General features: G+C 33.8%; 1 protein-coding gene across 3 annotated transcripts in view; it reads right to left on the minus strand.

The window, feature by feature from the left end:
• The window catches only part of Tmem117 (transmembrane protein 117), a 442366-nt gene that overhangs the window by 137720 nt on the left and 277146 nt on the right, over window positions 1-27500 (minus strand). For all 3 annotated transcript variants that reach the window (XM_077798672.1, XM_026401424.2, XM_026401425.2), the window contains exon 5: window positions 7116-7213. In XM_077798672.1, coding sequence (XP_077654798.1) covers window positions 7116-7213 — 98 coding nt within the window. The remainder of the gene's footprint in view (window positions 1-7115; window positions 7214-27500) is intronic.

Here is a 27500-nt window from a genome sequence, read left to right on the forward strand (position 1 = left end):
AATAACATTTTTCTCAATAAGGAACTTGCATAGTGGTCACAGTAAATATTTGCAAAATGAAGATACATACCTCAAAGTATTTCACTTATACACTGGAAGATGTGAGTAAATAGCAAGAGTGAAAATATCTGCACTTTCTAACAGGTCAAGTTATAGTAATATTTGAAGTTTTATTTTGTGTGGAAGACTAGCATTGTTAGACTATAAGAAACAATAGAAGAGATCAGGGCATAAATTATGGAAAAGAATGAAAACATAGGCAGAGATTTCCTGTACTGCTGAAATGGGTCAAGTGGCTATCCAAACTTAAATATGACTTTCTCTCTTCTGAAATTTATTGTTTTTTTATTTTAAATCCATGCATTTATACTATTATGTATGAACTCAGGGACCTTTGAAAACACAACCTGTATTTTAGAAACATAATAAATATGACTGAGGTCTCCTTGAACAGAAGAGTATTCCATTCAACCAGCAAATTTAAGATTGAAGAGAATAACTGTATTCTCCAACAACTACTATGGAAACTATGCAGCATCTCAAAGACTTTATTTAGGGGATTTTCTTTCAATGAACCATAAATCCAGTATTATTCTTGGACTCAATGTACCTATTCCAGACTTTAGCAGTTGGAATAAAGGCCTATAATAGGGGGTCCTATTTAAGAAAATTAGGATTAACATTATTTTTCTTTTAAACTTCACTCACCTTTGAGAAATGAAGACATAATCTCTAAGACAAAAATTTTCAGGGTCATTAGGAGAATGATCTTGTAGCACTATAGTTGTACAAACCTCAGTATTTTAATGGACTTTCTACTTGTAAGTAGAGGACATAATTTAAGATCAAATTGATTTTTTAAAGTACTGAAAATAAATGCCTAAAGTTTTTCATTAAAGAACTCACAAATTTTATGACTCTTATGAAGCACTCGTTAGTTTCAAAGTCAAAATGGTTTTAAATGATCTATCATTTTATTATTTTCAATGAAGTCCTCTGTATTAGGCACTGTGCCATGTCCTAAGGGCATGTTAAATAAAACATTTTTATTGTTTACATTAGTATGACAAAGGTAGAAATATGTAAAAAGCTAATCATTATTTTTACTTTAATATATTCCTTCAAACTAGTAAAGGAATTTTAGTTTAAAATCTTATGCACTATTTATTCTCAATCGTCATACAAAAAAAAATGAGGACTACACAAATAAGAAATTTCACCACAGAGATTATAGATGTTTTAATTCAATGCCTATGCAGCAAATATTCAAATTCAGGGTTTTTTGATTAAAAAAATGGATATGCTCTGGATAAAGCAAATCAATAAGTAGCAAAACCAGTAAGTATATTTAACTTTTTTCCTTGGGAATATTCATTTCTAAATATATATATATATATATATATATATATTTAGAAATATATATATATATATATATATATATATATCTTTCCAATCTCTTTTTTTGCCTTTGGGCTCAGTGTTTCCAATTGCTCCTCTCCTAATCATAACTTGATCTAGGACAAGTCTAACATTTATGAGCATTGTTCCAGAAAAATACCATAGACTTATTTTCTACCTGTTCTTAACTAAAAGAGCACTAGAGTATTTATCCTAGCAGGTATTTTTTCTTACTCTATACTTACTCACATTTCTTTTTAATGCCATGTAGATAACCTCTGTATTGAAGGTAGAAGTATAAAATGAAATAGAACTTTTGTTATATTTCTGCCTTAGACTTCATTCCAGAGCTTCATATCTGCATATAAAACTGTTTATTGAATGTTTCCACAAGCCACCTCATGCTCAACATATTCTTTTGTTCATTATGCCCCATACCTAAGATTTACTTCTTTACCACTACCTCCTCTCTCTGTGAACAGTATAATCATCCATTGAGTGGCTAAAGCCTAAACACTCAGTGCGACTCTTGATTTCTCCCTCTTCCATGCTGCACATATCTAACCTATCTCTGTGTCTCCTCCTGTCTGGCTCCTACTTATCCTAAGATGACACTTCAGCTTTACAAAAGAATACCTGGATCTTGTTTAGCCACACAGCACAGCACCCACTCCCATGGCTAACACTGTATCTCTTTCTCTTTTTATATTTATTTTTTTAGTTGTAGATGGACACATTATATTTTATTTATTTATTTTTATATTTTGCTGGTGCTCAAACCCAGTGCCTCTCATGTGCTAAGTACATGCTCTACTGCTGAGCTATAGCCCCCCAACCCCTCCTCTCTCTCTCTCTCTCTCTCTCTCTCTCTCTCTCTCTCAATCTATCTATCTCTATCTCTATCTCTCTCCGTGTGTGTGTGTCTCTCTCTGTGTGTGTCTCTGTGTGTGTGTGTATTTTTCATTGATCTGAAAATTACTCTGTCAAAGTCCTTATTTTGTCTTTCAAAGTTGTATTCTCAGAACCATGGACAGTGCCATGTCCTGGCAACAATGAAATTACTACACAGAGCACTGAGTCATGAAGCCAGAATTGAAAGCTAGGCAGGTAGCTCGAAAGGTTGTACTGCTAACCACTATTCTACATTGTATTCAGCATTTAATAAGTATTTATCTAAATAAGTCAATAAAATCATGGCTATTCTTAACTTAGCAATATTAAATCAACAATGACACTGGGTTGAGTAAATGCTCAGGCATAAGTATAGGACTGAGAGTTAAATCTCTCAAGCATAAATATAGTTTATTTTTTAATGAAAATCTTCATAAAATACAACATAATAATACAGCATCAATCATCTTTTTATCAAAATGTAGTACTCTTATGTCTGGTGAGAAAATTAGTTGAAGCATATCCTTGAACCTTGCTGTAGAAGGTCCAAAACAGCATACTTAAATTAGAACCTGCTTACTTAGTACCATGTTAAAAGTTACAACAGCTAATTTACTAGGTAAATTTATCAAGTTGTGACCAAAATTGTTCTGTTTTTCCTCAATTACATAGGCACCTTTTAATCAAGGATGAACAACTGCCTAAAGAGACAGGTTGAGAAAGGATTGTGCAGAGTATATTGCATTTTAATTAGTACCTCCTCCACTATGAAGTGGAGATATGCAACACTTTTCTGGTTAAAATTTAGTCACAGAATTTACAAGTTTGATACAAAATTAAAAGTAATTTCTTTTTGTCCCATTTAACATGAAAATCCTTCTATAGCATCCCTAATTGATGATTATCTAGGTTTTGCATAAAAGTTCTGGTGAGGGATTCATGAGAAGTTCACTGAGAAGTTCATGTTGTTTTAGGGAATCCCTTTTGTATGACTTACATTCTACAGTCCATATTTTCCCTCTGGAGCAAAATAGTATAATATTATTTTCTGGTCATCATTTTAGTCTTACAATAGAAAATATCAGAGCCGAAAGAGCCTTCATAGTATAATAAAATGCATCATTTTACAAAAAAGAAAAGGAAAAGGAAATTAAAAGGAAATCGAAATCTAAAGTAGTCACACAGGTTATACAGTCAGATATTAGCAGAGTTGTTACTAAAATTCTGCCTGACATTTTCCCTGAATCTTAGATGTTTTTATTTATTATATTTTTATTAGCATATTAGTCTCCTACAGCATGAGTAATGTAACTTAAACTAATAACTGTTTCTTGTTAAACTCTTATCTGGTCAAAATTAAGTGACTAAGTGCCTTTTGCTAGACATTTAAAAGTATGATATTGGGGCTGGGGATGTGGCTCAGGCGGTAGCGCGCTCGCCTGGCATGCGTGCGGCCCGGGTTCGATCCTCAGCACCACATACCAACAAAGATGTTGTGTCCGCCGAGAACTAAAAAATAAATATTAAAAAATTCTCTCTCTCACTCTCTCTTTAAAAAAAAATAAAAGTATGATATTAAAAGGAAAAATATTGTTCATTTGCAATATCTAATAATCCCCAAATCTCAGAGGTTTAACATTCATTCACACTGTATGCTCACTGAGTTGTTAAGGATGCTTGATTTATTCTGCATTTTTTCAGCTAGACCCAAGCACCCACAGTAACTACCAACCAAAGAACTTATATAAACATTTTCCTTGGTCAAAGCAAAGCACATAATCAGTAGGAGCAGAGAAGTAGAATCCTCTCATGTGTCTGGAGAAACAATAGATCCTCCAATTTCTTCTTCTGCTAATCACTCTACTAAAAAAAGAGTGTCTCTTATTTTAAAAAATAATAAACCAAGTCTTTGGGAAATATCATCCCAAGATGCTTCCCATCAGAAGCACACCAATGATGTCTCTGGAGAAAAAAAAATAAAACAGGAAGAGAGAAGATAACATGAGTATCATATCACTTGTTCTTTGTTTATGTGTTTCTTTACTTTAGGCATAAGTCAGTGAAAATGGTAGTTGTTAGTCCCTCTGAAAAACAGAAGAGCAATTGCATAAGATTTAGATTCTTAGATCTTTGTCTATTTAATCGTCAAAAGGGCTGGCGAAAGTGCTTTGGAAAAGATTTATGAATATTCCTTCTTTATCATTTAATATTTTCAAATGCAGCTATAATCAGGTCTCCTCCCAGTATGAAACCCTCAGTGTTATAGCAGCTTCATCTTTGCACAACTACAGAGATAAATTGAAGCACTTCATTCAGTGTAGAGATATCTAACACTAAGAGTCAAGAAAGAAAACACCTCCACAGTTGCAAATGATATAGTTTCTGACAGGCACTTATGAGTTAAAGCAGCTATACAAAAGTAAGAGGTAAATTCACTAGAACAAATTGCACATCGAACAAACTGCAATGTTGTTCAAACTGCTGCACATAATCACACTGCAACTCATGAAAGATTTCCTTTGCAAAATTTCTTCTCTAAAATAGACTTTTTTATACTAATTTCTCTTTATTAACTAGAGCAAAATCAAAAGAAAATACCTCTTTTTGAGTGGGTGACATGTAGTATGCAAATACTTTCTTTAACTGAATATAGAGTCTTGCCAATGATTTCTGTATTTTTATCTCCTAAGATTAAAAAGAAAACAAATGCCCTTTATATACATTAAATCCCTTTTATCTAAAGAGTGTGAACAAAAGGGAAGATGTCTTTGCTTCTCACATCATTACCATTTTGAACTGTTGTGTCAGATTTTCCTTTTTTTCAAATTATGAATACTGTTGTCAAGACAGTCTAAACAAAAATGGAAAAATATATTTAAAGTGACATTTAAATATTTTTCTTTAATTATTTTGTGCTTTTTATGATTTGAAATACTACTTTGAATAAAACGATGAAAAACTCTCAAATATATTATCTATTTATTAATTTACAGAAACAGTGACTATAAAAATAAGTGTGAATTTTAGTTTGCTCTCCATTGGAGAATATTATCCATTTGCCAGTGACTATAATTATTATTCTGAAACCATTTAGACTACACTTTACCCATTGAGGGTATATTATCATACAAGCTCAAAACAAACCCTTTTGTATGAGACAGATGATATATAAGCTTGAGTAACAATGTTCAAGGAAAAATTTACTGGGGTGCTTCAGGAAATATCTAGCATGATTTTCTCTCTTCTGAAATAGCAATTGTGATTAAGAACAGCTAATGACAACAATCACAGAAGCCTTCTAATTACTATATTCATGGCTTACCTTTGCAAATATTATATGGGTGACTTTGGTAAGTGGTAGCAGCAGTCATCAAGATGCTGATTTTGAAGATATATTAACTAATACAGAATATGTGTAGACATAGTAAATGGGTATTGTTTTAAGAGAGATGGTCCATAAATGCTATTAGTCTCTCCCCTTTCAAACTATGATTTTTCAAACCCTGCATTGAATTCTGTAGGGTACAAGAAATCCCAGAATCTCATGGCTTTATTTAGCACAGGAATTAAAAATAATCAAGATGTTTGGAAATTTGCACACCAAACAGGCTATTACAATGATTAATGGTATCAGAGACCTATTCCTATAATAACAGTACCTACTTTATAGGGTTGTCAGGATTAAATGAGTAAACATTTAGAATGTCAAGTCTTTAGCTGAGTGCTTGGAGCAAAACATATCCTCAATAAATATTTGCTATAGTTATTGTATATTATTCACACAAGGTACATGAGGAGCTAACAAACAGGAAAATATATGAAGGTTAAATAGCACCAAAAAAAATAGGCCACTCTTGACTTATAGGGACAAGGTGTGAATAAACATTTACAAGATTATATTCATTTTCACATTATTGAAAAACCCACTTCTGTTTATCTGTTAAGAATTGAGTTCAAAATGTCATATATCCCTGACAAAATTTAATGATAGTGCCAAAGCACAAAATATAATGTAGAGTACTTATTTTCCCCTAAGCACTAGATTACCATGCTTTTTGTAGCTTTCATATTAAAAAAGCAAATAAGAAAACAGAATTAAGTCTAAGAATAAACAGATTTTTCTTCTCCCATTTCAAAAGGCAGGTGCACAGGCTAGAAATTTCCAGCTCAAGCTATCATCAGTCACATTGCTTCTGAACATTAGCATACATAACTTTCACATATCTGGCAGAACCACTGTGCTGCTGGAGTACCTCACAGCCAGGTGAAATCACCTCTCTTTGTATCTTGAGATAGCTACCTTTTCTATTTTAATGGTCCAAATACACATAAATAATAGTGACTCTACAAAAACAAAATCAGATTAGACAGTGGTTGCTTTTTAATTGCAATGATTATGATGAGGCACCAAAGGAAATCATGTGAAGAAGAAACACAAATGGGCCAGATATGATTTGTAAAGAGGTTCCTTCGTTCCTGGAATTACTTTTTCAAATACTGGGCAATTTAGTGTATACAGGAGCTAGTTTTATGTATCAGATTTCACTGATGAAAATTACAGCTTGTTTTTGCTGAGTCAAAAACGTACTTACCTCTGGTCAAGTAATGCATCACTGTATTAGCAAAACTTCTGCCTTATGAATGTGTACATGTAACAGTATATAAGTAGAAATTAACTCATCAAATAATTAGGATAATGATTTTAATTGGGCATGGTAGCATCTCTAGATAGAACTCTATATATCTAGGAAAAGATTACATCCTACTCATGGTTTTATGAATGAGACAAGGCAGAAACAAAGAAAATAAATAAAACAATTTCTTACCAGAATAAAATGATCCTAACATTTCCTTTCTTCCAGAAAGCTCTTGCAGATTTTCCCCAATCAGGATAGGGTTTGTCCTGCAGCATCATATCAGTGACCTGAAACAATGACAGGAACTTGTTTAACACTTTCAGAAATCACAATCTGAATATTCAGCCCATAATTTACATTCTAGTGAGGTAGAATATGTACATATTTTAACATTAGGATATGTGAAGAGATAAAATTAGAATATATTTCATTAAATTAAAAATTTTAATAGCTTTTTTGACTTTACATCCTGAATGAGCACATATAAGGTCATTCAGCATGTCAAATATTGAGACCATTTTTTTTCAAGTCAATTAAAATTACCTTTGATATAAACCACCTTTAAATATCAATATCTCCACAAAAACAAACATATATAACAAAGAAAAGACTACATTCTTTTAAAATTTGTCTAAATTAGAAACTTCAAAATCCAAATACTTCTTGATGTGCCTAGATTTTTAGCTATCCTATTAGTCAAAATATTATCTTCTCTTTTTCTCTTCCTTTTATCATATAATTGTATGTGCAGTACAGTGTTTAATATTCAGTTTGATGCTATGTTTATTCTAATTAGCTAGCATTCTCCCATCCACAATTTTATGCCTTCTTCCAAAAATATTCCTCCTTTCTTCCCACATGCAGAGACGGTGCCCATCCTCTGAGGTCTACATCAAGTCCTGTTACCATCATGATATCTTCACTTTTCTCTGCTGACAGACACCTGCAGTTCTTGATACCCACTTCTCATGTCATATATCATGTTCCATCTTCTATTTTATTTACTTATGTGCATATTTTTCTCTCTCTACTACACTTTAAAATCTCTAAAGATGATTTAACTTTATCTCCTTTCTAATGTCTATAGAGAATTTTATATAATAGAATTAAGCATTTACTCAAAGAAGAAATGACAAAATGAATTAGGATATAAATGCTTGTTTGTAAAGACCCATTAACAAAGTAAATTGCTCATTAGTCAAATCACATATTAATCGTTTCTCCAAATGCCCAATATATCATAAACAGGTAACCTATTATGAAAGTATTTTAGAAGTCTTATGTCAGTGGAAGGTGAACTTTCTTCTTTTTTAAAAAAGAAAAATGAAAATATGTTTGTCTATGCATACATACACACACACACACACACACACACACACACACTACTCTCCTCCTTTTCCTATAGAATCTGTCCTCCCTTCAAGAAATGAAAACCTTATTTCATTAGCTGTGATTTCTATTAATAATGTTCAAATTCAAACACACAAAAAGATTCAAAATTAAGAAAACTGCACTGGGTATGGTAGCATATGCTTATAACCCAAGCAACTCAGGATACAGAGGCAGGGAGATTGCAAGTTGAGGTCAGCCTTGGGAACTTAGTGAGACCTTATCTCAAAATAAAAATAAAATGGGTGGAAGATTTAGCTGAATGGTGTAGTAACCCTGGTTAAATTCCCAGACACACACACACACACACACACACACACACACACACCAGAATGGGAAAAAAAAGAAAGAAAGAAAAACTCATACAAAATTAGGTATACTTTATTGAGTAATGAAGAATTTTCATTACCCATTAAAGCATACTTATCTCTTGCCCTTAAAATCTTAGCATTGCATGTAATTGAAGCTTCCAACAAATGGCCTTGAAAGAAGAGAGATTTAATCACTCATGACAGAAGATTGTGAGTCAATGGGGAATCTTTCTGGATCAGTGACCTTTGGAGAGTACTGAGTTTCCCATTGCTACTCAAGCAAGCCCATCTTATTGTGCCACACAGTGTCCAAAAAATTGTCCCTTGAAAATATTCACTGGAATGCCAATACCCGCCATGTTCTCCTAAGAAGCAACCAGAATGGTGGCTAAGAAGCCCAGTTTCCAGGAAAGACTTCAGCTTGATTCTTATTTATTTTCTTTCTCAATGTCAATTCTAAGAACAGAGTTCCCAACATTCTCTCTGTTGATGAGAACTAAAGTTAGTTCACTGTAATTAACTGAGCAACAATGCAGATTTATGAAAGTTCTGCCTAACAGTCCTCTAGTAATTTTACTTGATGCTTCATTATTGAATATGAAAACATTCAAGAATCACAGATGGTTTTAATATAAATTCTCAGTTAATTTCTTTGTAAATTGTTTTGATAAATATGAAATGCAACTAATATTAATAATTTAAAAACAAAAAACACTTGCTTTACTTATTTTTAAAATAATCTAGTTTATGCATTATTTTCTTTATCTATAATTTCTTCTTGATTCTTTAAAATTATAGTATTTCATTTTCTTACTCAGATTAATGCCCATGGATTGTATCTTCCTCCTAAAGTGATTCATGATATTTATCAAAATGAGAAAAGGAAGACAATAGAATAAAGATTAACCATGAGTCCAGTGAACTATATTATTACTAGAAAGTAAATAAAGATGAAAGTAGAGAAATTTAAATCTTATACATTTGGGGGGCATAAAAGAGTCTTATAACTTCCCTTGAGGAAAGAATTGTTATCCTTTCAAATACAACAATTTCAGCCACTGCTTTTTTTAACCTTGGACAAAAGTTCTTGTGTCAAATATTTTACTGAAACCTCAAAGTTAAATAAATAAATACTTAATAAATATTTCATGTTTGACCAAATTTGTTAAAGATTTAATGCATTCTGTTCAGCAATATTTATTCTATTCCTGAAAGAGTTTGCATGATAATAAATATTTTCAGGGAACAAAATGATTACTGGGTAGGTTTTATTCCGTTTTCAGTGTTTTCTCCAGGGCACTTTCTGGGAAGTACTTATCATACTTTCTAGAAGGAGGCAATCTGCTGCTGTATGACCAATTATTACAGCAGCATGTTTTGTGAAAATGACATCAAGGATAAAGCATTTTCTCAGGAAAATGGCAAGACAGGGCCAAGACTCATTCTTTCTGATGGCAGGCAGCTGATCTTTTTCACCCCAGCTCCAACTCTTTATTTTAAGTCATATCATAAGATCAATGTCAGGTCACTTGCAGCTAAATTGGCAGTTACAGAGACAGTCATTAAGGGATGCATTCAATAAAGGAAAATCCAATTACCTTCTGCATTAGAGAAATCAAATTCATTTCTTATGTTGGTCAAGGACAATCTTTGTGGGAAAAGATGCAGGAAAGAGAGGCTGAAGGCGATTTTAAAAAGGTTGCTGTGTGGTATAAATACAACAGAAACCTGTCGATGCTTCTCCCAAAGGGAGATATTAGAATGTGAAAATGCAGGTCTTTCTTTCTATGCAGAGAGAAATTTGTTTCACTGGTTGAATCTCACCATCCTTCCCTTCCCCGCTCCTGTCTGCTCATAGCACAGAGCCTCACTGTGGCACTTACCACATCATGCTTTGTCAGGCGGTCTTTCTCAGCATATAAGCTCTTTTAGGGGATTGATATTGTTCAGTCTGAGCAAGAAAATCCATTTTGAGGTTTAAAAGTCAGTAAAGGATTGTAAAAACAATTTATCTCTACAGGCACCTAATTGAAATCTTTGCTCCTCTGTGAGGCGGGCCTGAAAGATGCTGTGGCGACAGTGACAGTGTGAAAACAGCACTGGTGACAGACATGCCTTCCATTCACCATAGAGCTTCATGGATTACCAACTCTTAGGGGTGTGCTCTCCCTGTTAATTGTCGCAGCAACTCTTAAGTCATTATTTTCCACCTTTCTCCAATGAAGAGAGAGAAGCCAGTGAGATTATGGAATAGCAAAGTCACAAACCTAACGAACTGTTCTGTGTACCATTTGCCAGCCTGGGTTCTAATACAAGCTTCTTCATCTCCCCAGCTTTTGATTTAAGGCAAGATAATTAACCTCTTTGTACCTCAAGTTCTAATTCTCCATCTGGGAGCATGCAGTATTATTAGCAGGAGTTATATTTCTGCTTCCTCTTCCTCTGTCTTCTTCCCCTCTACCATTCTCTTTTATTTATTGTATTATTTTCCTATTAACTTTTTGACTCTTTGAATATATCTCTGTTTTATTTATCATCTTTAAATGATCTCTTCTCCCCTTATCTATAAAAGATGAGCAAATAAAAATACGTTTTTGTACCATATGTCATTGCTATATTGTTAGGGTTTAGGAATATTCTACATCGCATATTTCTTTTAACATTAGTCCTACAATTAAATTGCTTCAATGATCTTTCCCAATACTTCAGCAAGAGTTTGTTCTAGTGCCTGAACTTCATTCCTAATAAATTCTTCAGGAAAGTGTATGAGAAAAATGTTGCCATCAGCCAAATTGTTTATTTTTTTCTACAGTTGACCAGTGGGTAGGCTGAATACAAAATTATTGGGCTCACACATTTGCCCTTAGGAATTTCAGGCAATGTTTCACAGTTTTAAGATTGAGTGATGCCAGGAATAAACTAGAAATTGGTATTATTATTATTATTTTCCATATTTAATGGTGATTTGCTTATCTTGCTTGGATACCCAAATTTTTTTTTATTTTGAGTATAATAATTTTGCTAAGTTTATTGATTCCTCTGTTATTTTTCTGGGCATGATTTTCCCTTTTATGATAAAGGGAAAAAATCACCTTTTTCTGGTGATTAAAAATTTCTTTTATTCTTATAAGTCTTTCTAGAATCCTATTATTAACAATTATTTTTCTATTTTATTATTGTAGTTCTATAATTTAGGGACAATAACTATGCCTTTGCTGGTTTTCTCTGTCTTCTATATCTACCTTCTTTTTACCTTTAATTTTGCTCATTCAGTCCTGACCCATATTATGGATTTTGAGGTATACATCAATTAACATTTGTGAAAATTCCATTTTGACTATTATTTTCTCAGTTTTTTTTTCATTTCCACATTTTTTTCACTGAGCCTACCATCTCTTGTTTTATCTTCCCACACCATAATATCTGGGACCATTTTTTAAAAACTTATATTGTAAAGACAATTATTTCTCTAATAGTTTTCTAAGTCAAGGGGATGTCTTGGGTCACCCTTTTCCTTCACTCTGTGGTCACATTTTTTTGGTGGAGGATTTTTCAGCCACTGTTGAATTTCCCTGTTATTTTCTTCTTCTTTTTATTCCTAGTAATGAAATCCTTACATTGCTTCTTTGGGGACTGATTGCCATTGAATGATGTCAGTTTTTCCTGGACTTGCTCTCTGCAAGAGGTTCATGTTGAGGGGTAGCAAGGCCCATTTTCATCCAGCACACCCCCTCCTCAGCACACCCCAGCACCTACCTGGGAGAACTATCCTCTGCCAACATTGCCTTTGATGGGCACCCAACATGTCTCCTCTTAGCACTGCCTTGAAATGTGGTTGACTGTATTTGGCAACCTCCCATAATGGATTGTGCTTAAGAGAGATGTCATTTAGTCTCACTTAAAAGGTAAGACTAGTGTTCTTTATTCTTGTTCTTGGTTTTCTTTCATTCAACTATTAAAAACTCCCTATTTTAAAACAAAATTCTATAGTACTGTTTAAAATTATCAATCAGAAGCTTATGTATCATGATAATTTTTTGGCAATTTTGAGGTAATGCCACCAAAATAATTATTACATCTCTGCAATGCTTTTCTACTTTTTAATTTAGCTATATTTTTATTAATGTCTTCCCCTAATATGACTTTTTTTTCAAAATTTAAAATATGAGATCCTGTAGGAATTTGAACATAGGACATTTCAGTTTTTTGGAGAGAGAATTTTGAAGGAAAGCTTCATTACATATTCAGCTTATGTGGTCACATAAACATTTAGTTAGTTTATCTGGCAGCACACAAATAAAAATAAAAAGTAGCTAGTAAATGGAATGCTAAGAGTTCTATAATAGCATTTAGTAGGTGGAGTGTTCATCTCATCTCATAAAGATAGTAGACAAAACAAGAGATGGCAGACCCAAGAAAGAAGCGCAGAGAGAAAACTAGAGAAATAATGATCAAATTGGAATTTCCACACATGTTAATTGGCATACTCTAGTGGCCCCAGGTTGGTAGTGTCTCCCATCTCTTGAAAACTGCAGAAAAATATGGTACCAGGTATACACAATTTTTACAGACATCTATAATTATCTTTTAAATGTTTGGGGAATGATCTTGGAGTGTTATCATGGTGAATATTTTCTTTTAGTTTCTTATCCACCTCAGAAAATTGAGATAATTAGTGAATTATTGTTCCATCACAAAATATTCTCTTCCTGATTCTGTTGCTGACACTTTTATCTGAATTTCATTGAGGTTGTTGTTGTTTTATAGGTACACATCAATTTTAGAAAAAAACTCTTTAGATAAAATTACAAGGTAATATTTGTAAGCATGTAAAGAAAATTAAAACCAAACTTTCAATATCAAAGAACTCATATTTTGGCACATACTTTGAAATTTCTTATGGTGGCTAATTCAGAAATAGGATGGGAAGTTACAGGAATCCCTTTAATTTGTAAGAGCAGACCTTATGTATAAGGACTTTTGCTGCCCAAAGATGATGATTCAGGAAATATTGATTTATAATAGTTAAAACCAATATAAAAATGAGAGCATCTTCACACACCCAGGCCAAGAGGAAAGACAGCATATCATTATGAATAACATGAGCACTGACCATAAGCTACATACTATTGGTCACAAACCAGGAAATTTGCCTAACTGGAGAGGAGGAGAGGTGAAGAGCAGGGCTCCAATATTTTTTTTAATTGTGATTTTACTTCCCTGGTTCTAAGTATGTAGACATGAAGTCTGCATTTAAACTATCTCTCAAAATTCCTTCCAACACCATCATAACTGTAGCACACAGACTAAATGCTTTGGGGGGGGGGCAGGGGATATCTGATTGCTTACAACTTCTAAGCCTCATTTCTCTTTCTTCCCCTTCTAACCACATCTGGGAAAGCTGATAAGGAAACTTTGAGGCTTCTTTCTTTGGCACCAACAGGAAATTCATACCATATATAGAAACTTCTTTCTAGATTTCTCCCCATATGCACCATAAAAATTCCATATCTTTTTGTCTCTTGAGCCATGTTCAGACCTGTATGGAAGCTATTGTGCTGAGGAAAGAATTTTCTGATTTCCTATTGGTATAGTGTGACATCATTCATCTCAACACCCGAACAAAATTTGGACATGTGTCTATCTTGTTTATATGGAGTGGCTGCAACAATAACAAACCCAACATTGTCATCACAAGTACAGTTTTTTGCAACTTGTTTTGCTGTCTTGTTGGGGATCCCAGATTTTTATATGGGATAGTGTCATCTTCTGTTACAAACATATTCTCATCTCATCACTAAATCGTAGTTCAAGAGGCCTCACATAAATTGAGATATTTCTGAAAGATTGTGTTAAGGAAACTTCAATGTAATCCTGAAATTCCAGCCCCATGCATAAAAAACTGCTAATATTTAAATCCTTCCTACAAAATATAGAGGAAGTAAAAGATCCTAATTCTGGCTAAATAAACCCTGAACATAATGGGAAATTCTATAAAATGCAAGAGATCTTAAGTGGAAGAATTAACCCTGAAAATGTTCCATTACTGCAAGGATTTTATCTGTTTTGTTCACACTGGATCCCCATTATCTAGTGGAGAATCTAGTAGTTATAGGATGTCAGTAAATATCTATTGACTGACTGACTGAATGAATGAATGAATAAATAAATAGATGGACTGTATGAATAAAAAGGAATCAAGAGAAGCACGAAATGCAAAGTAGATATGTGGGGAAGGCTTGGACAAATGGCACTCCTTTACTGCTCCTTTACAAGGAGCTCCTGTACTGTCCCCATTTAATGTCTCTTTGGCAATTACTGAAGGGATGATGGTTATGGAGGTGGTAGTAGTGATTGTATTACTGACAGTGGTACATGTACAATAGAGCATTCAATTTCCTCCTGACCTTATTCCTTCTATGCCTGGGAAGGAGATGTTAAGGTGTCAAAAGAAGTATATACAGTCTTTCTTGACTGCTAGCAAAATAAAGAAACCAAATATGATTTTGAACAAGAGGGATATCAAGCCTAAGAGGCATGACTACTTACATTATCCAACTGAACAATGTATCTCTTTGATTGTGAATTATTTATAGAAGAACTAAATAAGGATACGTATTAATCATAAATTTTAAAAAATGTAGTATGCTTCTGTATGCATTATTTGCAGTGTTGTTATATTGTACAACTCAGGAGGGAGATGGTGAGTTATGGTGAATGTGGCCTCTGGGATTGTACAGTGTTCAGTCTGTGCATCTTTATGTGATGGCTCTGTTTTGTATTTTTCTATGCACCCACTTATTTTACCTTTTGTTCTGCCCTCCCAGATACCACCACACACACCACACCACATACAAACATGCATATGATCATTCTTATACAATAGCACTTCCAGCTGAGACAAAGAAAAACCCAAGGTCTAACCAGAAAGAATTACGCATACTCACTGAGAAACATTAGCTGAGTATGCAATTAAGTAAATGGAAACCATGGATTAAAGTTTCCTAAATTACCCAGTGATGCCTTGAATGAATTGCTCCAAGAGTATCAGAAAATCACTGGCAAACATCTACTAGTGAGCATTAAACCTGGAATGTATTCTACAGCTTTTCAGAAACACAACCAGGATCTCATAAGGCATGAATATTAATGCACTTGCTTATTATCTCCAATGATAACCTGCACTGCTTTTGTGATGTATTGCACTTTATTGCTAGATCCCTACTGATTTACAATGCATCATGGACTGTTTTATTATTAACTAAGGAAATTGGGCATGTCTCAGAATATAGAATCATTTAGAGAAAGACACCTGAATCACCTGAACACCGAAATATACACAATCAAAAACTTCTGCAGAGTTTCAAACAGTGTGTTAACAAATACAAAATAAATATGATGTGCTCCAGTGCAATTTGCTTTCTACCACACTGAATTATAATTTAGAATGAATAGGGGAAAAAATGAGAATGACTACTGGTTTGCTGAGAAAAAGCAAGCAGAAAAAAAATATTTATGGCATCTTTTGACACGCTATTCCCCATTGTGGTATAAATTATAAAACAACAATAGCCCAATATTACATAGTTGGGCATTTATTTTTGTTTTTTTCCTGAAAGAAGGAATACTTTTCAGTATGCACACCTATTCTGTTTTGTTAACATATATTGAAAAAATAATTACACAAAAGACACTATCATATGATGGCTTTCTAACTTAATTTATGAATAGAAGGGCAACTGGAAGAAAAGTAAAGGGTGTTTTCAGACATGTAATTATGAGAAGAAATATTCAAAATGGAGCCCTTGGGACAGAAAAAAAGAGCAAACATCTCTTCAATGGGAAAATAATTATTTTTAGGATGCCCAGCATTGCAGTTTTCTAAATGAAATGCCTAACACATGCTACCCCTAATGATAGTGTCCAAAACCCTAACTCAGTCTCCCAGGCCCAGCACCACTTGGTACCTTTCCATACTGCTTATATAATTATCATTTATCAGGATGGTTCAGCCTGCTCTATGGGGTAAAGAATCCAAAACTGTGAGCCAGTGTGGAAGGAGAAGTTTAACTGATTCGATATTCCTAAAGACAAAAATGGTAAGTCCACAAAGACTGGTAAGTCAACCATCTGACATAACCACAACAACTTCAGAATTTGAGAAATTATAAAGTAAGGCAATGCTGAAGTAACATGGTCTCTAAGTTTAAGCAAGCATTGTTTCTGTTTTATGATCATTGAAGACAGGTGTACCTGTGACACAATGACATAGTAGCAAGCTTAGAAAATCAAAAAGCATATTTTTGTAAAAAGAAATACTTTGTATCAACATTTAGTGTCTGAAAATAAATCCAGCTATTTGTGTTTTTTGCATTTCAAGTAAAATTGAAATATTGGGTTTTAGGGCATATTTTAAAAATTACACCAAATAAAAGTGCTTTAATCAAGCTTTTTGTTGTTGTTGTTGCTCTGTTGTTTAGTTACTATATCAGTGATAGCTAAAAATTCAAGATGTTTTCAATAGAATTATTAAGTTTGATATATATACATATCATACATATGCAAGTTATAAAAAATAGGAATAGATAGAAAGCAAGTTTGTACAGCCTGCCTTGACAAAAGGGGAACAAAAGGCCCTTCCTGTACTTGTCCCCAGTCATTATCCTCCCTACCTTCATCAAAGGAAACCACTAATCTAAATGTTGTATTTACTATTCCTGTTCCTTTATTTCGCACTGTGGTTTTACCCCATCTTGCTGTATCTAGAAATGAAATAAAATAAGTTGTTTATATACATATTTTGGCATGTTTGTAATTAAGCAGAATAATATAGTATCATTTTCCTGCATCTGGTTTTTATCATTCAATATTAGTTTCCTTAGATTTATTTATCTATACTGAATCAAATATTTGTACCTTTGATTCCTGATGCATATTTTTAATATGGTTTGCTTACTTCTTTTTCCTTTTAATCTTAATTAATTATATAAATATTTGCTAGTTTTATAAGATTTTGTAAAACAAATTTTGGATATCATAACCCTCTGGTAGTACTTAATTTTTATTATACTAAGTTCTCTTCATATCTTTATTTCCTAATACTTTTTGACTAATTCTCTTGTTTCTTTCCTTAGTTTCTTACTGTTAAATGCCTACTATATTCATTTTCAGAGATTTTTTGTTTTAATTTTGTACCATAAGCATAATAATGTTAGACTTTTCAATTACCAAATTATTTTATTCAATTTAGTCTTTATAAATTTAAAAATATGTTAATGGTTCTTATAAGTTTAAATTGTTATACCTTCATTATATGTTCACCCTATTTAATCCTAAAAATATTTTGCTTCCCCACAAAAGTCCATCTTGCTAGATATCAGCTTTTTTTAGAGAGTGTTTTCCTGGTATGTTTTTCAGTCTTTTACTTGGAACTTTTCTGTTTCTTTATGTTCTGGCATGACTCTGAAAACAGCATGGCAGAATTCTAAGAATGACCTGCAGTGGCCCTTGGCCTTCTCTGGGTCTGGGTGGAACCTGTGACTATAATGAGTTATGTCCCATTGATTGCTATTTCCTATGGTAAAAAGATTTTTGAGTGGGCCTAATTTAATCACATGTGCTGAGGGCCATTGCCAAGTAGGAATGATGCATCAATATTTCCTTGCCAGCGTACCCCATGTTAAATGAACTTGCCTTGGACATTGCATGTATGCTTTAGTAAGGTGACCTTGCTCAAAGACCAGGGCGGATCCGGGTTTAGAGCTGATCAGGTATGAGGAAGTTTCCCCGCTCCTTGAGTTTAAGGCGTTCCCGGTTTAAGATAATAGGGGTTTTAGGGAAGTTGGAGGTTGAAGATTATTGCTGCTGGGATTAGGGTGTTCCTGCTGCTTGTTCCCGTTGAGTTCTCCTGAGATTCAAATGGGATTTGGAAAAAAGCCTCGTGGAGTAGGTGATTTGGGGCGGCGGCTTATTGGAGATTGGACCAGAACATGTTTGTAGAGGCCAGTGTGAGTTCGGGAATAAAGGATTGCTGTTTGAATCTACAAGGTGTGTGGTGGCTTGTGATTCTGTGCCAAGCCCAGACATTGGCAACATGAGCCACTTCAAAGCAGTAGAAGATAAAGATATTTGAAACTTGAGAAGGATTCAATGCAAGTGATGCTCTCCTTTGCTGACATGGAAGAGACCCTTTGAATGGACCTAGAGTAGCCAGCGTTAACAGTCATCAAGCAAACAGGGACCTAAGCCCAGTTCAAAAGAAACTGCATTCTACTAACAACCTGAATCAACTTTGAGGTAGATTCTTCCTCAGGATCTCCAAGAGCCCAGTCTGAAGAATGCTTTGGTTTCAGCTTTTGAGATCCTAAGCAGCAAATGCAGAGGAGCCCAAGTGGACTTCCGACCTCCAGAACTGTGAGCTAGCAAACACATCTCATTTTAAGCTGCCGAGTTTGTTTGTTAGGCAACAATACATAATTAAAACAGCACATAGAAGGAAATGTTTTAAGCTAATCTGACAGTTTTTGTCCCCTAAAAGAACAGTCTCGTTGATTTGGCTTAACTGAAATAACCAATTTTTACCCCTTCATTGTATAGAATCTCTTGCTGACTTCTTTTCCTTCACTTTTGTCTTTTTTTTTTTTCAGATAGATTGAATTTTTATTTGCATTTATTCTGTATTGTCTTGAATATTATTTTACTTCTAATCACAATGAAGATTACTTGGAAATTTTACTTTGCCTTCTCAAATTAGCAAAATCTAATAACTAGTCAATATCACCACTTCATTCAAAATGAACAACTAAAACCTCACAATGACTGAACTCTAATAACACCTTCCAAACTCTACAGAGCAAACTGTCCCCGGCTCTGTGTTACTCCCTGAGGTAGAGAACAGTGATTCTTAGACTGTGCCTAATCCTGTTATTCCATTTTATAAAGTAGTAGTTTTCTGTCAGTTATTCCATTTTGAGTACAAGTGCTAAGGTAGAGTTACTCTACACACACTGTAAAAGTAAACATCTACCATTTGCCTAACAACCACAGGCATAAACTGATAAATAAATTAATCATACTAATAAAAATGACTGTGAACTTACTGAATTAATCAGAGGACATGGAAGCATGGGAGTAACAATCCCATATCAGAAATACCAAGCGCATAACTTATCAAACATATGAACCACCAAATGAAACAACACCTTCCTAAGACCCCCCAAAGGAGGATCACTCCAGGACTGGACATGGTAGCTCAATGACCCTGTCACCTGGTCATTCATCATGAACCATGCCCAGAAAACCTGACACAGCAAGAGACCTGTGGTTTCTGTCCCTCCAGGCTTCAGAATAGCATGGTTTCTCCTGCCCATGATTACACATGGCCCACTCCAAGCCAAGACATCAAATTGACACTCCATGTTGATGCTCTCACACTGCTGTCCATTATACACTGGCCTAGAATAAGTTCTGCACTCTAACGGCTCTGTATCCTAAGCAAGTTCTTTACCTGGTATCTAATCTTCTCTGACAACCTCCAGTGACTTGCATTAGTATCTGCTCTCTGCATTTGTTCTCAGTTCAGCCTGTGAACACCTGTGGCCACTATAACCCTTTCTTAGCCTTCTGTAATATGTGTGTGTGTGTGTGTGTGTTTGTATAAAGTGTGATGTGTGATTTGAATGTTATAGATATTAGTAGTAAAGTATGGAATAAAAGAACTTGTGATTGCCCAGCCTATTGGGTAACCCACAAGTATTTAGTGAATTGCAGCTGCTAAAAGTGGTATAACTTGTGAATTTATTATTATTCAATAAACTTTGATATTGGAAAAAGACACAAACATATTTGATCTATGTTAGTGGCATAGCTTGCTCATGACGTAAACTTACATGTAAATTTTCCAAAATTTCAATACTGTCTGGTTATTAATACTTAGATATTTTTAAGGAATAACTCATTTACTATAGTTAACGTTTAATATAGCTAATGTTCATATATATTTAAAAGCATATTAAACATACAGTACCCACAAATTCCATCTTGCATCTTGGATTGCCTGATTAATGTTTTTTCCTTTGTATTAACTGTAATGTCAACTTGAAAATTTTCGTTAGTGAGGGTCTGTTAGAGGTAAAGTTGACTTTTATTTTTCTTGAAAATATGTGTTTGGCTCTTCCCCTTATAACACAGTATCTCTGGGGAATTCTGTTGTAAGATAATTTTCTTTTAGTACCTGGAAGGTACTGTTCTTCTAGTCTCCATTGTTGCTAGTCAGAAATCAGTTGTTACTGTCATACTTGTTTTGTCTCGGACACTTTTGGGATTAGTTTTACTTTGATGGTAGTTTTACTCTCATGTGTCTGGAAATGAGTATTTTTGTTTTAAATTTGTTGTGATTCTCAAATCTGAAGATTCATACATTTTGATAATTAGAAAAATTATAAATCAATTTTTTTTCAAATATTGCTTCTCCCTATTGTATTTTCACCTTCAAAAATTTTGATTAAATGCAAAATAGAGTTTTGCCGTTTGTGTGTGTTACCTTCTATTAAATATTTTTGATTTTTCTGTGCATCAATCTGGAAAAATATAATTTAAAGTGTATTATATTTAATAATTAATTATTTTGTCCAATATGCTCTTTAAACCCCAAACTAAACATTTCTTTTTAATCATTTTAAATATTAATTTCTAAAAGTTCTTTTTAGGTCATTTTCAAATGACTAGTATTTTATTCCTCGTTTTACTTTCAAAGTCCTCTTAATTTACATATATTCCTTACTAGATTATTTTATATTCCATTTGGATCATTCTAATATCTATGATCTGTGTGGATTTAATTCTGTTAGTTGTATTTACTATGATTTCTAATAATATGTGTTTCCTTGAGTGCTGTATAATTTTTTATTATGCAGTCATGTGTATCATCACTTTATTTAAGGAGAGGTTTTAAAGATTGATTTGTTAATGTTAATTTGTTAATTTGTTAATTTTGGCACCCTGAGAGAAGAAATGCCTGATTTTGTGAAAGGCCTAAGGATACTTCCAACCTGAGATCATTTTATGGTGAGAATGTTGGTCTTCAACACGCTGGAGGAAGAGTTTATGGTTAGAAATTCTCAGTAGAGACTTCAGTTATTCCTCTCTCTAGAACTTAAGAGAAGACAATCAAGTTTCCAAGGTGCCTTACTCTTTAGGGCATTTTTATTTACAGTTAATGGTTTCACTGAGAGTCTAGCTTTTCCGGGTTCCTGGCCTCCTCTTGACTATTTCTGATTCTATAACATACCTTATCTGGGCTGTTGTTTTTGTCTCCTCCCCCTCAGGTGAGTGTAATAACAAGAGCTCTAAGTCACCAGTGATGGGCAAGTTCCCTTAAGCCAGCTGCTTTCCCACTCTATACCAGGGTTTGAGTCACACTCTGTTTTTGGTCTCTAATAATATCTTTACTTTCCCCAAAAGCACAAAGATTTTTAAAGAATTACTGTTTTTATCTGTTTGCTTATTTTATCACAGAATATTATCATTGCTGTTGCTTTTCCCTGGTTATGCAGCCCACCTTATTTTCAAAAACAGTTTGACTTTTTTGCACACTTTTCCTCTCATCCGCATTTTAGCATTGTATAGAATCAAATGTTTTAGCAAAGAATTCAAGTTTTCATCACTAATCTTAGAATGACATGATTAATAATTTTCAAAGGTATATAGCCAAAGAAACCCCACTGATATCTCTCTCTCTTTTTTTTTTCCCTAAGGTTATATTTGAGACTTGCTTCCTCTCCCCATACCCCATGTTTACCTTTATTTCTCTGAAGTAGAGAAAAGGCTAATCACGTTTTCACTTCATACCATCAGGGGCCTAACATATATTTAATGACCACTAAGAACATGCATTTCCTCCATGATCTAGGTATTATTACCTTCACACTTTTATAAGCCGAGACAAACAGCTTGGAGAGGATTGGTAGCTGGTCTGTTGTAATAGTGGGGCAGTGCCAAGATGAAGATTAAATGCAGGCAGGCTTGACTCCAAAGTCCAAGTACTGTGTGTCTATTCCCCCAATAGTCACAATGTTCGATGAATCCATAATTTATTTATTTTCTATTTTCAGAAAATTTTATGAAAATCCATTTATTTACTCAATGTATTCATTCAATACTTCACTGACATTAAATAAATAATAATTATATAATAATTTCAAAGTACTCTTGCATTTGTACCCATAACCATTCATTGTCTTGCGAGTTTGACAATCTTCTCTGCACAAAATGTTGAAACAGACATGGAGAAGTTTCATGATTTGCACAGAGCAATTAACTTACAGAGCCCAGTTTCTCTGCAGCCCAAGTAGGCCAATTCATTCTTAATCTTCTTCCTTCACTTATACTTGCAATTAGAAAATGGCAATTCTGTTACAAATAAAAACTGAAAACACTGGATGTCTATCTAGTGGGTCTGAAATATCATGAAGCCAAAGTAGGAAGTCTGAAACCAAGCTGAAACTGCAGAGGACCTGGGATGTTGGATGTGACCAACTGACTCTGTTACTGAAGAATCCACTGATGAAGAGGAATGAGGGTGACACTCCGCATCCTTTTATCTCAAATACACTTTCTACATTGCTAGTATACTCCTCTAAGATTGAGCATAAGTTATTAGAGGAAAGTTTACGAAAACAAATGTGGTTATTGTATGATATGAAAAATTATGAAAAAAACATTTTAGCCACAATTCAGTGTCAAATCTACCCTTATACATTAATCTTAATTCTGACTCTGATCATAAATATATAAGTAATATTTGCATTCCTTGATCCTTTTATATGTGCTCATTGGATTTGGAGAATGCTTATATGTTTTATTAAAATGCTTATTAAATATTTTCTTTTTAAAGTTTTTTTGAGCAACATACACTTATGTATTTCTTAACTCATAGGAAAAAATTTATTTGCTAGTCCAACTCAGTTTAAAGCAAGACTCAATTTGCTAAGTACCCATGGAATACTCTGGCCTCCACTACACATTGATAATTCATTAACTCACCCCAGGCTGGGCTTCCTTACAATGGAATGGCAAGCTCTATATACTTCACAAAATTTCTTTAGGGTCTGGAGCAAATACTATTTTTAAGTGGTCCACATGTCAGGTTATTATAGCACACAGGAAGCATGCAAAATATCCACTCTCAAAAAGTTTAGAAGGAGGGAGTTGAATGCTGAAGTTATTTGAATAGAACAGAACAACATGTCAACTGAGACCATTACTACCTATCAGCCATCTCTTTTCCAAAACTTATCAGGGCCAGGCACATTTAAAAATGTCTAATCTTCAGTTTTTAGATGTAGAATACAGTACATATACCTATAAAGTCTCCTCAAGAAAGCACACTCCTATTTCTCTAACAAAACACATGACTCTTTACACTTGTTGGGCCAAACAAAGAGCATGCAAAGCACTTATGTCAATTTGCAGAGCAAATTTTATGAAATCTTTTTTTTTTATTTCCAAGCTTCTGAGGGTTTAGAATATGAATAAGGAGTTGTAAATCTCAGGAGTATTTAAGTGATGTGGTTGCTTGTTTGCTACTCCACCCATTCTATGTATCTAGATATAAAGTTAGGTGAGTTCTCTTTTTGTAATAACTAGAAACCAATAACAGAAAACAGATCACCAAGCAATTTTTCTGTCATATTATTGTGCAGTCTCATCTCAAGACATTTGGATTCTGTCTACTGGAAGTAGGATGGAGGATTCTATTTTTTCCAAAGTCCTATCAATGATTTGCTATGTACCCTTTAGTAAGAAACACAGCTTGAAGTGACAACATATTAATATTTTATCTATGATGATAGATAAAGATACAAACCACTTATATTTATGAGGTTGAATTGCATAAGAAATTCAATAAGCAACAATATTTCATGTAAAATTAACCACTCCCCAATTTAAAGGTTTTTCTAAAATTTTAGCATTTTGGATGCTACTAAAAAGTATTGGAATATCAAAAAAATGGGTTGTTCATTTTATTAAAATCTTCATTTCAAGTGTTCATTTTCCTTATTATTACTTTCTCTAGATGGACCCTTCTATAGTCTGAATCAATACTATGTGCACAGTTCATGTGAACCAATACTTGGTTACAGTAGAACCTGTTTGGCATCTCTATTCAGTGAAATGAAGAGTTTAATCTTCTGTAAGCATAGACCTACAAACCTTCTGTCAAATAACCATCCTCAATTCACAATAGCAAAGTTATGGAATGAACTGAGGTGCCCTTCAACAGATGAATGAATAAAGAAATGTGGTATGTATACACAATGAAATATTATTCAGCCATAAAGAAGAAAGAAATTATGATATTTGCTTATAAGCGGATGGAACTGGAGATTATCAGGCTAAGTGAAATAAGCCAGTCCCCCAAAAACCACAGGCTGAATGTTCTCTCTGATATGTTGATACTAACCCACAATAAGCAAGGGAGGAAAAATAGGAACTCAGTGGATTAGACAAAGGGGAATAAAGGGAATGGAGGGAGAATGGGATTAGGAAAGAACAGAATAAATCAGACATAACTTTCCTATATTCATATATGAATACATAACCAGTGAAATGCCACATCATGTACAACCACAAGAATGGGATCCTAATTAGGATAAGTTATTATATATATATATATATATATATATATATATATATATATATAATGTCAAAATTCACTCTACTGTCATTTATATCTAAAAAAGAACAAAAAATGATGCTTGTTATTCACTTACAAAGAAGTAACTACAGAATTTCATATAATTCTCAGCCATCTCCTCAATCATATAATTTCCAATAAGTTAGAAAGAATGATTTAAACTCCAGATTTTTTCTAAATTTGGGGCGCCCCCCCGCCCCAAATCATGACTCTACCCTGTAACAGTGATGCAGACAAGCTGATTTTGACAGCATTTTTTTTCCCTAAGTGTGGAAGAACAGATGCACATTGTTGCTTTTCTTTCCCTAGTTAAGATTTCTGAACTGATTTTCTTTCCCTTTTACACAAAAGATCTTTAAGCATTGCAGGTTACTGGCTTTTTTATTTTGTTCTGGAGGAGTTTCAAGGGAATATTTTATTTCTTCTTTCAGGTACAGCATGCCTTCAACTTCTTTTGGACACTATAAGCAAGTTAATAAAATTCATGCTCATGATAACATGAGCTTAAGATAAATACATTTATTTCCCAGAGTATTCTATTGTATAGAAGCAAATCTAGCATTCTTTCCACTTCTCTAGCTTATCAAAGCCTTTCTCACATATCTTTACATATTTTCACTCTGATAGCAAATCCTTTCATACCCAACAGAGAAATACCATTTTCTTGTTAACACAATTGACAGAAAAATTCCTTTCAAGTAGATATTTGAAATTAAGAATGCAAAATAAGTCTACCATTCATTCTGACAGTTATATGAACATGGAAATCACTTATTCATTAAGCATTTATTCAGCATTAGCTATATGCTAAAGCACTCTTCTGGAATCCTGGGCTACATCAATAAAAACAAAAATGTACATTCCACTGAGAAAATAAAACGTTAAGAAATTAACACCATAAATAAATTTCATGATATAAGACAATAAGTGACCTAGATAAAATAAAAGATTGATTGTGACAAATCAGATGAGAGTGGCAGAAGGAGGTGGCAGCAGAGGAGATGGCAGCAGGTGCATTTAGTGTGGTCAGGGTAGGATTTGTTGAAAAGACGTCATGGGAACAAAGTAGACGGCAGGTAGGAGATGCTATACACAAAATGCAGACTAGCAAGAGCACAAGCTTGCTACTCAAGTCAACTGATCCCCTCTATTACCTTTGTAGATAAAAATCAAGAAGCAACTGATGCCTATAAGAATCCCTGGGGCCCTCTGATTATTGGGACTGGCATTATTAGGGCTGACTTTCTCTAAAAACCATGATAGTCCACCTATACTTTCCAATTCTGTCTTTTTACCAATAATGAGCCCTCGAAATAGTTAAGAAACAAGATGTACCAAGACTAAAGTGAGTACTGGAAAAACAAACAGGAAAAATCTGTATTTGTAGAAAAGGTAAGCAGAAAAGCAAAAGTCCATTCTTCTCTGTTCAATTGCATCATGACCAAAATTCAAGAAAATTCACAGTTCTACAAAACTAAAAGGAGCCCAAAGGAATAAATAAATTCTGATATGGAAATGTAAATAGTTCACATTGGCCAGCTCATTTAATGTGATCTACAAGGTCTATGTTTATGCCTTCCTGCCTCTATAATGTCTCCAAGTATTTTACAGTATTTTATAGCCTCCCCTTCATGTGTGTTATATAAGAAGCTCTAGGGGCTGGGGATGTGGCTCAAGCGGTAGCGCACTCGCCTGAGATGTGTGTGGCCAGGGTTCGATCCTCAGCACCACATACCAACAAAGATGTTGTGTCTGCCGATAACTAAAAAATAAATATTAAAATTCTCTCTCTCTCTTTAAAAAAAAAAAAAAAGAAGCTCTAAGTCTTGTCCCCATGTATACCAGATTGGATTCTCTTTATCCATTCTCAGCTTCACCTGAAACAAAAAGTATTTGATTTCATCAACTGCCTCGTGAAATAGAAAGCAAGCCATATTGATTCTTCCTTAGAGATAGTGGTTAGACAGATCAATGGTAAGTGAATCATTGGTGAGAGTACCATGAGTCAGTTATGATGTTACAGAGGGTCTCTTGGCTTGGTATTTGTGTACTATATACCTATTTTTAAAAATTCTGTCAATAAAATGGGGTTATTTCAACAGATAATTGATCCTCAAATGTTAGAATACAGTGCATTGATGGAAAAGTGTCCACTTTTTTGTTTGATAATTTCTACTC

This window comes from Urocitellus parryii, chromosome 5 (assembly GCF_045843805.1).
Source record: "Urocitellus parryii isolate mUroPar1 chromosome 5, mUroPar1.hap1, whole genome shotgun sequence".
In the NCBI taxonomy this organism is placed as follows: domain Eukaryota; kingdom Metazoa; phylum Chordata; class Mammalia; order Rodentia; family Sciuridae; genus Urocitellus; species Urocitellus parryii.